The 16845-nt window shown below is 41.0% G+C and overlaps 1 protein-coding gene across 10 annotated transcripts in view; it reads left to right on the top strand.

The window, feature by feature from the left end:
* Positions 1 to 16845, top strand: part of PSD3 (pleckstrin and Sec7 domain containing 3) — a 588043-nt gene that overhangs the window by 200404 nt on the left and 370794 nt on the right. Inside the window, exon 1 of one of the 10 annotated variants that reach the window (XM_049095089.1) lies at positions 275 to 428. The exons of the other annotated variants lie outside the window; for them this stretch is intronic. Within the exon in view, the coding sequence (XP_048951046.1) occupies positions 307 to 428 (122 nt within the window). The 5' untranslated portion in view covers positions 275 to 306. Of the gene's footprint in view, positions 1 to 274; positions 429 to 16845 lie in introns of those variants that run through there. 10 annotated transcript variants of the gene reach the window in all.

The following is a 16845-nucleotide window of genomic DNA, read 5'->3' as shown; positions in this document are numbered from 1 at the left end:
GTGCTATTATGGAAGAACAATGCTGAAATTACCTTTTTTTTTTTTCTTTTTTAAAATGATGTTGGGCAAAAAAAAAAAAAAAAATGATGTTGGGCAAACTTTGCCCTCCTCCTATAAGAGCCACTCCAGGTCAGCTAGGACAGCTGTCCTTCCTCCCTGTGGTCCGCTTGCTGTCTGGCTTCCAAAGAGTTAAATGGAGGCTTGTGAGATCATGTGTGACTTCACTGGGTCTGGACTTTTGAAGCAGATCTCTTGGAGGGAAGCTGCCTGTTGAGAAGGAGGCTGGCTGAGAGTGGGGTGGGGGGCATGCTCCCTGAACTTCTTTGCAGTCTTTATCCCACAGCCCCTGAGGGACAGAGTGGCGTTCTGGGAGCATGTCTCTGTGGAGTCAGCGTGGAACAGTTGGTACTCATGACAGAAGCAGCTGTGTAAGTATATTAGAAGAGGCCTTGCTGATGATGAAGGTTTGCTGAACACATGGAACGGGAGAATATTCTTTGTATTCCTGACAAAATTAGGGGCAGACTCTTTGCTGACAGATGTAACTGGAATTCAGTTTGTTTTCTTTGTCTCCTCCTAGGCAGTACTGGATTCTGTATAATTGTAGTTACAGAAAATTCCTTGGATTTTAAGTTGTTTTATTTAAAATGGAAAACATTGTAAGAAAGTCTTAGAAAATGATAGTTCATTTGTATGGTTTTCTAAATAAGGTTGAAAAAATGAAGAGGGTGTATTTGTTGTAGGGTCTGTAATGTTTGGACAGGATGAGATTTTTTTCCTTAGAGCTGTGCTGCTCTTGGAGGTGCTCAGACACGACTGTAGTGTGCTTTCAGCTACCTGTTCTGAAACCGCGACTAGGCATTGGAAGGTCACCAGCTTACTACCTCCGTAGTCTACCTCTGAGAAGGTCTCTCTCTTATTTCATATTCATAAATAAGGCCAGCGATGGTAAAGAAAGGAGCTTGAACCCAGTGTGTTGGTACTTTGTCCATTCTTGAGATGCTTGAGGTTAGAGGATTCACGAGCACCTAGATGCCCATGAGAACCCTGGCGTTTGGATGCCCAGGATGGCCAGCTGATTGTAACAGATGTGTTGGTGGGTTGGTATTGGCTAAGTTGAAGTTTCTTGCCTTGATAACAGTTTTTAAGTTCATCATTTTAAATTCATATTTCCAGTATTTTATAATGTCATTTATCTTACATAGCCATCAGCACTAGAAAAGCTTCTTTCCAATTGGATATTTTGTTTGATAGCTTTAATAACAAAGGACAAAGAGAATACTTGATTAAAAGGATGTGGAACATTTTGTGACAGGCTTAGTGGTTATGAGTTTGGACTTACGCTATTGATTGAGTCTTAGGCCTATTGATTGAGTTTTATCTGTTTTTTACGGTTTGACCTCTAGTAAGTCACTTAACCAGCCTTCAGACGTGACCTTGAGATGGTGACAGCACCTAACCCGAGAGAGGATGTTGTGAAGATTAACTGAGGTACAATGCATGGGAAGCACTTGGCAGAATTTCTACTGCATTAATAAAAGCTCAATAATTATTAATAAGCTGGCTTTTGTTATGTTTAAGTTGCCCTTCCTTACATCAGGCCCGTGAGGGCACTTAGACCTCAGAGGAGGTGGTGGTGGACTTGCAGTTGTTGCATGCCTACACCACAAGCATGCAGGGTTCCAGGCAGTGCCCTGAGCCTCTGACAGACAGGCTTCCCCTTGACAGCTGTCCATCAACACCCTGTGAAAGCTTCCTTATGCTTGTGTCCTGTTGATGGTGTACCTGTTCCATCATCATTGGAGGGGAGCACAGCACTGCATACACATGTACCTCAGAGGAGGAGTGTGACCCACACTAGGAGTAATGCTGAAACGATGGTCAGAACCAAGCCATTCTTTCTGCGTTCTTTCCATAGGTGTACATTGTCCTTTTCCACCCGCTGGTGGCTGTTCTGATAGGGTTTCTCTGTGTTTCCAGCTTGGCCTTTTCTATCTTTATGCTCCCGGGGTTAGTAGCTGTGCAGCTTTTTAAAGCTGCTTAACTTCTATCTCCCGAATTATAACTTGTGGATAATGTCTTTTTCTTATTATATCTTTTCTTAATGCTTATTGAGATTAAATAAGATAAAATATGGGGCACCTGGGTGGCTCAGTCAGTTAAGCATTTGCTTTCAGCTCAGGTCATGGTCTCAGGGTCCTGGGATTGGGCCCAAGTCGGCCTACCTGCTCTGTGGGGAGCCTGCTTCTCCCTCTTCCCCTCTCCCAGCTTGTGCTTTCTCTCTCAAATAATTAAATAAAAACTTTTTAAAAAAGTAAGATAAAATATGTGGAAATGCCTTAGCACAAAGTCCTAAGTAACAACAGATTTTTTGCTCCTCCAAAATTTTTTCCATTCTTCTATTACTGTGAAAGGAAAATCCATACAACTTGTAGATGGGTCTCTTCCCCAGTTTTGCTTTATAAAGGTCTCATATATAGATCAGTGTTTCTAAAGCTTTTGCTTAAAATGATTTTCTTGTCTGTTATAGTTTACTTTGTCTAGTGTCACTTTCTTTGTCCCCATGACTTTCCTGGGCAGTCATTATAGCTTTTACATTTAATTTTGAACTAGTTTTCAAAACTATGAAACAAATATGTGCCAAGTGGTAAAAATTGAAATCGATGTTCTCTTTGTTCCCACGTTGCTCCCACTTTGCAGAAGGAACCTCCTGATGATTTCTAGTGTGTTTTTTAAGGCATGGTCTGTGCCGACTTTGGGAACCATGTTTAGACTGCCTTACTGGTGCAAAAGTGCAGATGTGGGATGGAAAGTTCTGTCAGATTTGCCAGCTCCCTCTGTAGCTCAGTTCCTCCCTCCAGCTCTGCGGCAGCATGTTTGGAATGTTTGGGAGCTCCTACAGGGAAGCTGCCTGCACAGCTGGGCTGTGTCACCAGGAGCCGCATGCACTGGGCAGGTCCAGCTGTAGCCACACTGCTGTGATTCATGTGATCAGGCCAGATTTTCTGCAGGATAGTGAGGCATACTGGGTCTGACCCTACTGTGAAATGTTCAGTCCTGGAATTCTGGGGAGGCAGAATCTGTTTTGGGTTCCAGCAAGGATTTTAGTCATTGTTTAGCTGGCTAGAGGGTGTGGTTCAGTCAGCCCTTTGAGCTGCTGTTGTGTTAGGCTTTTTGTCATTAATAACACTGGGTGGAGGGAGCATACAAGTAGGTGCACTGAATGTGAAGTTGGGAGATACAAGCTCAACTGCAGCCTTGCTGCTTACCAGCTGTGAGCCAGGCCAAGGCATCTTTGCTTCTGTTTCTTTACTTGGAAAATGGGACTCTTGTGAGGGTGGGATACAATAATGCATGTGAAAGTGCTAGGTGGACTGCAAAGTCCTCTAGGGGTTTTTAAATTTGTTTTTCTTAATGGATTGTTGGAAGGACTGGCTTATTTCTCTTGATTGGCTTAGGTATGTTAAATTCTGTGCCTTGGAGAAGGAGGAATGGTATAGCTGGACTTGATCCCACCTCTTTGTGAAGGCCGCTGGTCCCCTCTGCTGTTGAATGCTCCTGGCATACCTATAAGGCCTGCATTGGGAATGGGGGAGAGCAGTGTGATGTCTCAAAGAGGCCACTCCATTTTGTTGATTCAGCTGGTCCTCTATTGAGACCCTACTTTTTAGCAGAGGAAGCACTGAGAACTGAAGGCCCTGGGCATCTCCACTGGCCCATCTGTGCTATTGATTGTGAGATCTGGGAAGAGTCCTTTCATCTCCTGATCTCTCACTTTTCTCATCTGTAAAACAAAGGCGGTTGGACAGAGGACTTTTTGGCTTGTGGGAGTGGAGATGGTGACTAGATATCTGACTTTTTCTATCTTGCCTCTATCTTAATTATATCCATCATCTTACTGATCAATTCTTACTGCCCCTTTTAAACAACTTAGGACAGTTATCTTCTTAGGACAGATAAGACAAGTGAGTAATGAGGCTAAACATCAACTTGAGGGATGTTGTATTGATTTGTGAGACCTAAATATAATGAAAACCCTTTAAGAGTGACAGGGTTAAGAGTGAATGTCAGATTCTCCTGTCTATAATCCAGTGACCTTGACAAGCTTTATTTTATAGCATGATTATCTAGAACTAATCATCTTTGATTAGGGCTTCCATGTCTTAGATCTATTGTTACAGGAGCTGTGAGTACCTGATGGGAGAGAGAAAAAGGATACCATGGCATGTGGTAGCTGAAATAGAGATGCCACCATGAGAAGAAACAGAGTGTGAAAAGGAGGGGTCTTTTGCCAGCCTGTGTATGAGGTGTTTGCATTGCTGTGGCTTGGTTCTCAGTACTATTCATCCATTCTGATTTCTTAAGTTTTTTGTTTGTTTGTTTGTTTGTTTTTTTGTTTGTTTTTTAATCTAAATCTTATTCACTAGTGGAGCACATTTATCATGTGTGGACATTTTAGTCTGGCTTTCCCAGGATAAGATTGCATTTCTCGGTGACAGAATGATAGGGAAACATTTGTATTTCTTCAGTATTTTGCTGCTAAAAGATAAAAAGAGTTAAAAACCGTCTCTGCAGCTTATAAATCAGATGGCTTTAGGACTGGCCCAAGTATCGTGAGACAGTCATTGCTTGCTGTGACTTGTGTTTAGTGAGTTCCTTAGATCAGCCGAGCCAACTGTTGGAGTCCTATGGAAAGTGTCCTTGTTGAAATAATTCAGCTACAGAATTCCAGGATTCATGAATTCAAGTCAATGGTTGGTAGGAAGGCAATAGATTTCTTATATGATTGGCTGAATAGCCCAATAATGTCCATATGTTAAAGAGATCATCTCTGTTGTGGACTCTTCTGTCTCAGTGTAAGTAGAGATTCTGTTGCTCAAGATTTCATACTTCTTGCCAATTCCTAAAGGTGAGGTCTCCGACATTTACCTTGCATAAACTTTGTGATAAGTAGATCAATACCTACTTAAATGTCAAACGTATAAGTGCTGCTTCAGGATTGGAGGTGGGGATATGGCCAACAGGTTTAGAAGGTAATGAAGAATAAACCTAAGGACTAAGTCAATATAAGATGAGTTTGGCCTTGCATTTTCTGGCATCTTGACCTTGGGAGAGCTGGTGTATTCCATCCTTGACTATGACTTTGAATTCACCGTGATAATTGCTGGGCATTATCTTAAGCTTAAAAATGAGAGAACCAAAGTATCTACTGGAAACACAGCCAAAAAATGTTGGCATATTTTAATGTAATAAGGAACTGCCTAGTCTCTGAGCCCTACCTTCTCTGTAGGTCCTGGTACATTCTGGAGCTGATCATTCTGGAGCTCCTCACTGGTAGGCAATATGGATTTCACATCTCAATCCTTAGAATATAACTTCTTTTTAAGGAGAAAAACATTTTTATTAGCAAAATATTTTACTGGGAAATTTAGGTTGAACAAAACAGGCACCACTATTACACACACACGGCTATTCACAGAAATATCCCAACATGAGAAAGAACATACAGCATTTACATTTGAGCCACAGTCCTTGGATTCTTGAAATGTCAGCACTGCTACATACTGATTCTTAGCTCCATGCCTGGCTTCATTTGGTTGCTGCAAAGTGAGAGCTGGCCATCTCGTGATTCAGCAATATCTCTTCCTGGTCTTCTTGGGATGTCTCAGGGCCACACAGCCATAGGGCCAGCTCTGGCAATGAGCTGAGACGTACATCTGGAGAAGCTGGACTGTTTGCCAGGGGTGGGGTTGCCTTACCCAGTATGTGTTAAGTATTAAAATCCACCCATATTGGCTAGTGTAGAATTAATATTTGTCGAGTGTTATACTCAGTTTTCTGAACCATACCTAAAGACAGCAATCTGCTGTATCTGTACACCAAGCTGATTAAAAGTTGAATTAGATATATCTTCTTAAAGAACTTATAGAGGAAGTCTCATTGTGAAAAATAACAGGATTTAGGTATTTCCCTTCAAAATATATAATATATAATAAAATATTAATATTAAATAATATTTATTATATATAATAGTATATAAGAATATTATATATATAATAAAATATTATATATTTTGAAGGGAATACGGCCACCGGCTATCCTTTCTGTGCTTTGATGCCATTCTCTCACTTGCTTTTTTGATAACGTGTTTTTCTCCTTCTTGCTTTCCGTCCTCTGTCTTTCCTGTCTCCTCTATCCTCAGAATTCACATTGCTACAGGGTCTTTTCCTTTCTTTGAATATTTAACCATGTTCATGTCTCCCCTATTGTTTCTCCAGTCCACATTCTTATCTTGCGGAGCCTCAGTAGCCACTGATGGGCAGGGTCTTTAGGTTGCTATGTTGTTGGTATGGCCATTGCACATCTAAGACCCGTGAGTCTCTGATAAGCCCAGGTTGCCTCCAGGCCTGTCTATGAAAGGTAGACATTTACAGGAGCCCCGTGTCCTCTGGTGATGCAAGTGGTAGTAGGAAGAGTGCTGCGCTGGGAGTCGGAAGACTTGGGCTCTAGCCCTTGTTTTGTTTCTTCTAAATTCTTAACCTGTCTCTTCATTCACTCCATTTTCATTCATTGCATTCATATGGAAAATGAGATTATATTAAATAATTCACAAAGTGTGTTTTCAACTCCAAAAATCCATTACTTGACTCTGAAATTACACAAATTCTGGCTCCTTAGATTAGCTCTTTGTGACCGATTAGAATCTTCTCTACAAGAACAAACTGAAAAATCATGAGGAGACTGTGGAATTGGAGCAGGTAGGATAACACCAATATTTACCAACAATGCTCATAGAGTTGATAGGATGGAGAGCAACTGGCGGGAGAGACCATTTTTCCATCCTTTTGTGATCTTTTTTGGGCTGTGTACACAGCTTGACTTTTGCATTGTCCTTCCATGGAAGCAATATCTACCAATTACCCTTTTTTAGTCTGAGTTGGCTGAAAAGAAATACTTATTTTGAAATCCAAATGTACTCTGCTAGGAAGATGAGCGCAGAGATAGGAAGGCGTTAGAGTTTTCCTTCTCTTGGCTGAAGTGACTGAATGTTGCATCTTCTTTATCCCTTCTTAGAGTCCTTGTTTCTCACATGAAAGCAGAAGTGTGACCCACAGCAGCTGAAATGAAACCAGAGTGTAGGAGGTTAAAGTCCATGTAATTCTCTCTGGATTCTAAGTTATCCAATGTCTGGATATTGTATCCCCTGCATTTAGGAGAAATATTCTCTGCTCTTTGAACTGAAGTATGGACTTGGCAGTCAGGAGCCTGGGGTTTTTCTAGTACTTTACATTAGCTCTGTGGCTCTGGGCATGTCACTTACCCATTTCTGAGCTGATCTTGTCTTTAAAATGAGGGAGTTGGGCTAGGCAGTATTTAGATTTATTTCCAGAGCCAGCATGCCACGAGCCCTGTAATTTTGCTCTTCATCTGCGAGACCATGAGAAAGAGGTGGCAGTGAGGGAGACAACAGTGACAGCACTCAGATTCTTCTTATGCCTTGTGTGGCACTTACAGACTCCTTGAGGGCATAGGCTTTCTTTTAATTTTTGTACAGCACTATGTTTGGGTTACCACAGTGTTTTAAAATTGAGTCTTCTTTTGGGTTGGTGTATTGATTTTAGCATTTATGAAGGCATCAGCAGTCTGAGGCTCTCCCTGTGAGGAGACAACCTCCCAGAAACATGAGCGGATTTCACCCTGAATTTTCCTTGTCATGGTGGCGAAGTTTTGAACTATCTGTACCTTCAAGAGGAAAATGTCTCCCTCCGTGGAATGGTAGAAACTTCTCTGTTGATCTCTCTTTGTTTTTTCTTCAACAAAAGCCTCAAGGACATGCGTTGTTCCCAAGCTTGTCAAAATGTCTGTTGGCATCCTGGTTGAAGGACCTGCTTGTGGATTTCAACCCTTCCTGAAGCTTAGCAAGGGACATTAGTATTTCTTCAGGGAATTCTTTGCCTTTGCCTTCTTGATAACAATAGTGCCATTCAAAACATTTGTGACAGGCACTGAGGAGGGCACTTGATGGGATGAGCACTGAGTGTTATACTATATGTTGGCAAATTGAATTTAAATAAAAAAATTTTTAAAATGTGTATTCTGATTGATAAAGTTGAGTACGTGCATTGAATAGATTGTTAGGAATTGTTTTCTGCTCCTGAGGAGATCTGAAAGAATCCTTCTCCTATTTTTACTTCTTTTTGGTAGCACAGGGCAACTTCAGAGTTGGCACATTGCCCTGAGTTTAAAATACATCCTGTCTCAGTGAGGGATGCCACTATATCCAATCCTGGAGAATGCTTTTGTTTAGGCTCGTACCACTGACTTAAGGGAAGGGTATCCCTGTGAGTAGAGATTATTACAATTGCATTTAGTTATCTGTGCTGTTGGCAGAAATAGGAAGGATTTCATTTACTTATATATGCTTATTTTATTCAAAATCATAGTTTCAACAGGAGGGTATAATGCTGAGTGAAATAAGTCAATCAGAGAAGGACAAACATTATATGGTCTCATTCATTTGGGGAATATAAAAAATAGTGAAAGGGAATAAAGGGGAAAGGAGAGAAAATGAGTGAAAATATCAATGAGGGTGATGAACATGAGCAACTCCTAACTCTGGGAAACAAACAAGGGGTAGTGGAAAAGGAGGTGGGCAGGGGGATGGGGTGACTGGGTGACAGGCACTGAAGGGGGGCACTTGATGGGATGAGCCCTGCGTGATATGCTATATGTTGGCAAATCGAACTCCAATAAAAAATAAACAAAAAACCCCCAAAATCATAGTTTCAGTATTCTCTCCTGTCATACTTTTAGACTGGGTTACAGTTTGATTTATTTTTGTTTCTCTCTTCTGCTGTGTCCTAATTGATATACTGATGAGATGTGCAAAGCTTTGCCTGAGGGAGAAAAGGGGGTCAGAGGGCTTAAGTAGCCCCCACCCGTGTGATGACACAACTAAGAAGGCGTGGATGTGGTAGTTACAGAGCTCTCTGAGTTTGGAAGTACCTACCCTCCCAAAGCCCTGTCCTCTACCCTGGAGGTGATGACTGAGGATGGAGCTGCTACCCTGCCTCTGTCACTAGCTCTGGGACCACAAACAGGGCCATGTCAGTCGGATGGAGCAGGTGCTGACTGCCCAGGGGCCGCTACTCCAGCTGATTCCAAGATTTCTTCAGCTGACTGCTGATGTGATAGCCTTTTCTCTCCCCATCTTCTTCAAGATAATATCTGTATTGATGTGCCAAGCTTCTATGAGTAATCTCAAATCAGAATAGTAATAGTGAAAGATGCTATTTATTTTTGAAGAAAAATACTAATTTACTAGATATATTTCTACCTCCTGATTTTTTCCGATTTAGAACAAACTTGCCCTCAAGTTAAAACTTTGTTCTACTTAAATAACAATATTTTAGACAATCTAGGCTAGTTTGTGAACTCATATGATGTGCTTTGATCCATCCATGGTTGTACATTCCTAGATTTGAGTACAAGGCTTTTCCCACCAATTTGGAATGAACTGGTCATTGTAACCAGTTTTGTATGGGACAGTTGTTTCAGATCCTAGCCCTATAATGACATCATTTTCTTTATACTCAAAATAAATGCTGTGCAGACTAGATTATTCTGGAATTTGACTGCTCTATTTTTCTCCCAATTAAAATCTGTTGCAAAGGAACCCTGCTAGTGAACAGTTTCCCTTATAAGTTATTGTTTTTGTGATTCTCATTTTGCTAGTAATAAATCTTATTTTTCCATGAGAAAGCAGTCCATTCTATTTAAGGTGGAGTGGGAGTTGTGGTTGAAATTGCGAGCACACACATGTGTGTGTGTGCTCAGTGTGTTCTATTTTGATTTTCTAGCTTCAGAGTATTCAGCGGAAATGGCTTAATATCAGTGCGGTTTGGGTTCAAGGGTATAGAACAGTAAGAGCAATAAATATGGTGAATAAAAGGAGAATCATTATTCTATTTAGCCAAAATAAAGTGTACTCTAAATTGTTTATACATAAGGCCTTGAAGTAGAGGAATTAGTAATTAGTAATAGAGTTTTCAAGTTTCTGATGGAAGGTATGCTTGTTTACTTCAAATTATTTATATGAAAAGCAATAGGGGAGAGGTCACATTTTTTTTTTTAAGATTTTATTTATTTATTCATGAGAGACACACACACAGAGAGGCAGAGACACAGGCAGAGGGAGAAGCAGTTTCCATGCAGGGAGCCTGAGTCCCATGTGGGACTGGATTCTGGGTCTCCAGAATCACACCCTGGGCAGAAGGCAGTGCTAAACCACTGAGCCACCTGGGCTGCCCGAGGGGTCACCTTATAGAAAATTCCACCCTCTTTAGAACTCTCAGGGAACGAAGGGCAGGGATCTTCTTTACTTTCTAGGATATCTTCATATTTGATGAATAATTACCTGAACTCATGGTTTATCCTTGGGAAGCCACAGCCCTTAGATCATTATGGGTAATTTATATGATTTAAAGGGTATTAATGCATGTCTTGCTGTAACTATTTTACGTAATCCCATCAGGCTAACTGCTGGACCTCTTTTAGGGCTAGAATTCTAAGTATGCAATGGCTTAGTATCACGTGTAGGGCTAAGAAACTCTTTCTTTATCAGGAGATTTATCTTCACAGCCCAAGCTGGCCATTTCCTGACAGTATTACCTTGGGCAAAAAAACAAAAACAAAAACAAAAACAAAAAAACGGGCCTTTTGTCCCTTTTAAAAGGACAGTAATATACCTACTTCCTAGAGGTGTTTCAGTTAAGATAATGCTCATGAAGCACTTTACAGAAAGATGTCAGTTGTCATCATTATCAAGTTATTCCATATACTTGAAAATGTCGGTGTTTTCATTCTGCTTTTTATATTATTTCCATCAAGCATAAAAGCTTAAATTAGCAACAGGGGACATTATTGCATACTCATTTTCTTGCTACTTCTCCACTCTACTTTGTACCTCTTGGTGCCCTTTGGTCAGGGGTCGCTAGGTGAGGATTAAAGCTGTATCTCACAGCTATTATTAGAGGAGGAGAAAATCCAGAATACAGAGTTCTTTGCAGTCATCTTTCCAGGGAGAGGGAATTTCCTAATGTCTCTGGTGGTACTTTATTGCATAAAGAGAAAAAAAAGTAGAAAAATTTAGATAATGTCTGATTCCTATGCTTTGATTTTTAAGTATGGTGATTTTAATTCCTCATGCTGCTGTTTGTCTATCTGGAATAATAACTTTCAGTAACCGGTTCCTTATAATTCTTCCAAAGATTTTCTTTTTTATTAACATCCACAGCAGAAACATAGCTTTCTAGAGTGGTGCATTGACATCAGGTAAAACAACATGGAAACTGAGTATCTCTTTTTAAAAGTTAGAATAATATGAAAATTTATGGGTCTCTGCCCAAGAAAAATCCCATGCCTGATTCCATAATGACAAAAGGGAACATAAGAGAAAAACCTCTGTACCTTAACATTTTACCAGGCTTTCTTTAGTCACTACACTTATTCTTTGATATATATTTATGTCTAAAACCTTTGCTGAAGAGCTCTCATTGACTGAATATTAACAAAGTCTATGTATTAGTAAAACTATAAATTTTTGTGAGATTGAACTCATCTTAAAACTAAAGAAAAAATTATTTATTTTTAAGTAATCTCTATACCCAACGTGGGGCTCGAATTTACAACCCCAAGATCAAGAGTCATATACTCTACCAACTGAGCTAGGCAGACACCCATAAAGAAAACATTTAGATTGCTACGAAGAGATCCAGAAAAGATTTTTCTCTTTAAGTGCATGGTAGGAGCATTTTTGTGTCAAAAATGAACTACATCTAATAGACTACCTCTAAGCAGGCTCTGCAACACAGAAGGTATATAAAGGCATGTAAACTTTGAAACTGTGCAGTCTTGAGCTGCTTTGGGATAAAGGGAATGTACACAGTGATACCATACAGAGTAGTTGTGGTTTTTGTCCACGGAGCTCTGGTTGTGGGCTAAATGCTAGTTGGTGTGATCTTCAGTCAGCTGACTCAAGTCTTATTGTGTATCCAGTGGTAGGCTCCAGGTACTACTTCCTTCCTGGGATTCTAAGACATTTGAAATACTGACTAAAATGGGAAGATGGTGAAGTCCATTTGATTGTTGGCCTTGGGAACAGCAGAGGAGGGACTCTTTTTCTGCTCCTATGACAACAAGTAGCTAGGGTTTCCTCATCAGCTATACACCTCTGTTGACCTTGAGTATTCTGCTTACACATACAGTAGATTCTGGAAGGGGCCAGGGACCCTTTGTAAGGTCAAGCTTTTAAAGTTCATTGTTGGGATCCCTGGGTGGCACAGCGGTTTGGCCCAGGGCGCCATCCTAGAGACCCGGGATCGAATCCCACGTCGGGCTCCTGGTGCATGGAGCCTGCTTCTCCCTCTGCCTATGTCTCTCTATCTCTATCTCTATCTCTATCTCTATCTCTATCTCTATCTCTCTGTGTGTGTGTGACTATCATAAAAAAAATAAAAAAATAAAGTTCATTGTTAGCCCTCATATATTGAGCCATGCAGGATTTTTCTATAGGTAGTATGGTTCAGTGTACAAGACTTTTCTTTTCCTGGTCCTTCTAAGGCTTCCTGAGAATGGTTCATTCCTGTTAGCAGCACGCAACTGTCTCTTAAAATACTAAAGAGAATTTTGTCCGTCATCATCAAAGTTGAGTCACCCAGGCATGCCTGGGTGATACCAGCTGGCTGGGTGCAACCCAGAGAAGCCCACCCACTCACCAGCGTCCTTTTTACCCAGTTCAAACAACACCTGCACTTCCATTCATTTCCACATGGGATCCAGTGAGCTCTTTCTCCTCATGGCAAGTAAGAGTGATTGATTCCTCCATGCTAGTGGGTTTGCTCGCTTGTATGTGTGTTTAAACAGACATTTTTAAAAATAAGAAAGTATAGAGAACTCCCAGTTTTATCAGATGGTTGACAATGGAACTTGCTTTGTCAGAAGCTTAATAGGGTGATAAACTGAATTCTACTCCAGGCATTCCCAGCATTCCCCAGGGGCTGCTTTCATGAGTTGTCCTTGCTAAGAATGCATAACATATGCTTTCTGTGCTATACATGAACATGCATATGCACGGGTATATACGTCAGCAAGCCATAACAAGTAGGACAGTTTACTAAGCCATGACAAAGTTAGGTACTACCTAAATGCCTTAAGTATGAATTGTCACTGCGGCCAGGACTTCACCAGGCAGTTTAGGTTATAAACTTGATTTTTATTCAACAGAAATTATGAGACTTCTTTTACTTTCCATCTCCTACTTAGGTTGTTTTTAGTGCTTTTTTTAGTAGCACATAAGTATTTTAATAACCTGACCAGCTATAGTAGATTGTTGTAGAATTTTAGAGGAGAAGGCACATTCATAATCCATCCCTCTCCTAAACACCCACCTACCCTTCCCCAGAGTTGTGCAGATGAATGAATATACTAAAAGTTAAGGAAGTGAGGCAGCTTGCCTCAAATCTCACAACTAATGATGAAATGGAAACAAGAATTCAGCTTCCTTGACTCCAATATATATCCTGCTGTTCCAGAATGTCCTTGACATGTGCTTCCCCATCTGACCACTATTTGTAAGTCTGCCTTACCACACTGGCATCGTAGGCCTGTGCTGGGGAGGCAGGATAAGCAGTGTGATGTCTTAAGTCAGACTGTCTGGATACACATCATGGCTCTGACATACTGCTTACTTGTGCCTCAGTTTTCACATCTGTCAAGTGGACATCCTAATAATATCTACTTCATAGGGTTGATATGAAAATTAAGTATGCAAATGCCTGTAAAAGTCTCAGAGCAGTGCCTGGAACATCGAAAGTACTTAATACACATTAAGTGTCATTTTTTTTTAAAGATTTTATTTATTTATTCCTGAGAGACACAGAGAGAGAGGGAGAGGCAGAGACACAGGCAGAGGGAGAAGCAGGCTCCATGCAGGGAACCTGATGTGGGACTCGATCCCGGGACTCCAGGATCATGCCCTGGGCTGAAGGTAGGTGCTAAACCGCTGAGCCACCCAGGGATCCCATAACTGTCATCTTTATCTGAATGCAGATAGGCACTGAATGGCAGTGCAGAGAAATTGAGTGTGGTCCATTATAGATTACACTGAAATGTTTACCTCCACCTGGGCAGACCAGCTAGGGTTCATTTAGTTCATGTAGCATTAGCAAAATATATACCATCCAGGTCATCTCCAGAAGGCTGACGTGTTTGTCACAAGTATGAGACATTTTGGCTTAGCCTGCCCTCCAGTACACACCTCCCCATCCCAGCCTATAACACAGGAGTGATTAGGGGCACGAGGCTTAGCTGCTTAACATGATATGGTGGGATGTTTTCAGGCGGCAGGTAGTTCTCGCTGTAAGCTCTTTAGGCTTATTCACTTGGCAATCACATTGCTTTGAGATAATTCAGAGACCTGGAGGACAAAGGGATCAGAAGTAGGATCATGGGATAGTTACTTTTTACTAAGCATGAGCCATTATTTTGTTTGTTCATGTAAAAATGTAAATTATTATGTGGAACAGTATGTGGGAGGAGAGAGAAAGGTTTTTATGGAGCGATGGCACTGCATTGTCTGTCTATGTGAATGATGTGGGTGAAATAACCACAAAGTATGCTAAGTAACTACCACATCTGTCAGTCCACTGCCATAGGCTGCAGGGGAGGCAGGGAGATATTGTGTGAAGCTAATTGTGTCATCACTGTGTCATGGGAGAGCTACAGCCAAGCCCAAGTCTTGCTTTGTGTACTAAAATTCTTGGAGGATAACCCCATTGGTACTTTGAGCGGGTGATACCTGTGGTGAGTGGTGTTCTGGAACTACGGGAGTTCTGAAACCTTCTTAGGAAACTTCCTTTTCTCTGGAGGAGTAATCTTGCTTCCAGCTTACATCTGCAGAAGCATTTCTCCTCAGTTGCCCCTCTGTGACTGGCCATAGGCTGTCACTCCCTTTGCTTTGCTGTAGTAAACATGCTCTGCCTTTAAGGGCCATGAATTGTATGAGGAAAAGCAAATTCAAGGTGCTTTGGTGGAGAGAGAATTCTGTGAGGAAGGTGTTCCTAGAGAAACCAGGGAAATTTGCCTTTTGATAAAGGATCTTTTAAAGGAAAAGCTTTGCTGTATTGTTTTTTGGTCATTTTCCTCTTTTAGGCTTAAGAAACAATTTTCCTTTAAAAGTAAGTTAGATTAGGGCAGCCTGGGTGGCTCAGCGGTTTAGCACCACCTTCAGCCCGGGGCGTGATCCTGGAGACCCTGGATAGAGGTCCCACCTTGGGCTCCCTGCATGGGGCCTGCTTCTCCCTCTGCCTGTGTCTCTGCCTGTCTCCCTCTGTGTCTTTCATGAATAAATAAATAAAATATTTTTAAAAAGTAAGTTAGATTTGTGTTTAAAAGTTCAATAGAGAAAATGTGTTTGTACTAGGGATGCCTTTTCTGTCTGTGCTCTGATGAGATATAAATGCGAGAAACTGATGAATTAGCCAAATCAGAACACTTGTAAATGGTGTACTCTCAAGTTAGGATGCTGGCACACTTCCATGGCTGCTCTTCTGGTTAAAATGAGGAGCAATACCTTGGCTGCTTTTGAGAGGGCTTAGAGCTTAGTGCAAGAAGTGGTGTTTTTTTTTTTTTTTTTTTTAAGATTTTATTTATTTATTCATGAGCAATGGGGGAGGGGTGGGCAGAGACACAGGCAGAGGGAGAAGCAGACTCTCTGTGGGAAGCCTGCTGTGAGACTAGATCCCAGGACCCCAGGATCACGCCCTGAGCCAAAGGCAGATGCTCAACCACTGAGCCACCCAGGCATCCCAAGAAGTGATGTTTTGAGATTTAGTTTCCTATTCAAAGACCTCTTCTTTCTGTTTGTTTCAAAGTTGGATTTGAGTTTTCTGCCATTTCCATTTGATAAGCCCATTTCCTCTGGGTCATTTGTAGAATATTTGTTTTATTGAACATAATTTTTTTGAAAAATCGAACTTTGGTTTGCATGTACTTTAAAAAGTTTCCGTAGGGACGCCTGGGTGGCTTAAGGGTTGAATGTGTCTGCCTTTGGCTTAGGACGTGATCCTGGAATCCTGGGATCGAGTCCCACATCGGGCTCCCTGCATGGAACCTGCTTCTCTCTCTGCCTGTGTCTCTGTCTTTCTCTGTGTCTCTCATGAAAAAATAAATAAAATCTTTAAAAATAAATAAATAAAAAGTTTCCCTAACTCTATGTAGCTTTGTTGTTGTTTGTTTTTTTAAACAGGACAGGACATATTTAGTGAATAGTGATACTTAACTTTATTAATCACAGAAGTACTTTGGAGAGCAGATGAGCAGATGTGGAGTATTTCCTTTCAAGGAAACCATATTCTAACACTTGTCAAGAGTGGTAAGACCATGAATGCAGTCCTTTGGATAGTATTTTAGACTTAATGTTTCTTGATCACATCATGGAGCCATAGCTCTACATGTAATCAAAACTTAAACTCTAGTATTAATGGCAGAAGATTGTTTAGAAACTAAAAGCCCTGCTCAGGGCTGCCAGGTGAATACAGGTGTGAGCTTTGTCAGATAACATTGTGTGATAACTGGTTAAGCCATGTGATTCATTCAATAAATGAGACAACTTAAAACCATTCATAATTATGCTTTATTAGAGAATTGGAGAGCTGTGTCTACATAGGGCAGGCATCTAGAAGAGTCCTCTATCATTTCACTCTCAGACTAACCCTCCTTTACCCAGTGACTGGCTATCTGATGTACAACAGCCAGCATGACATTTTGAAGATAAAACGAGTTGTT

Source organism: Canis lupus, chromosome 16 (genome assembly GCF_003254725.2).
Source record: "Canis lupus dingo isolate Sandy chromosome 16, ASM325472v2, whole genome shotgun sequence".
NCBI lineage: Eukaryota > Metazoa > Chordata > Mammalia > Carnivora > Canidae > Canis > Canis lupus.
Note: the sequence above shows the minus strand (reverse complement) of the source record. Positions and strands in the feature narration are given on the sequence as shown.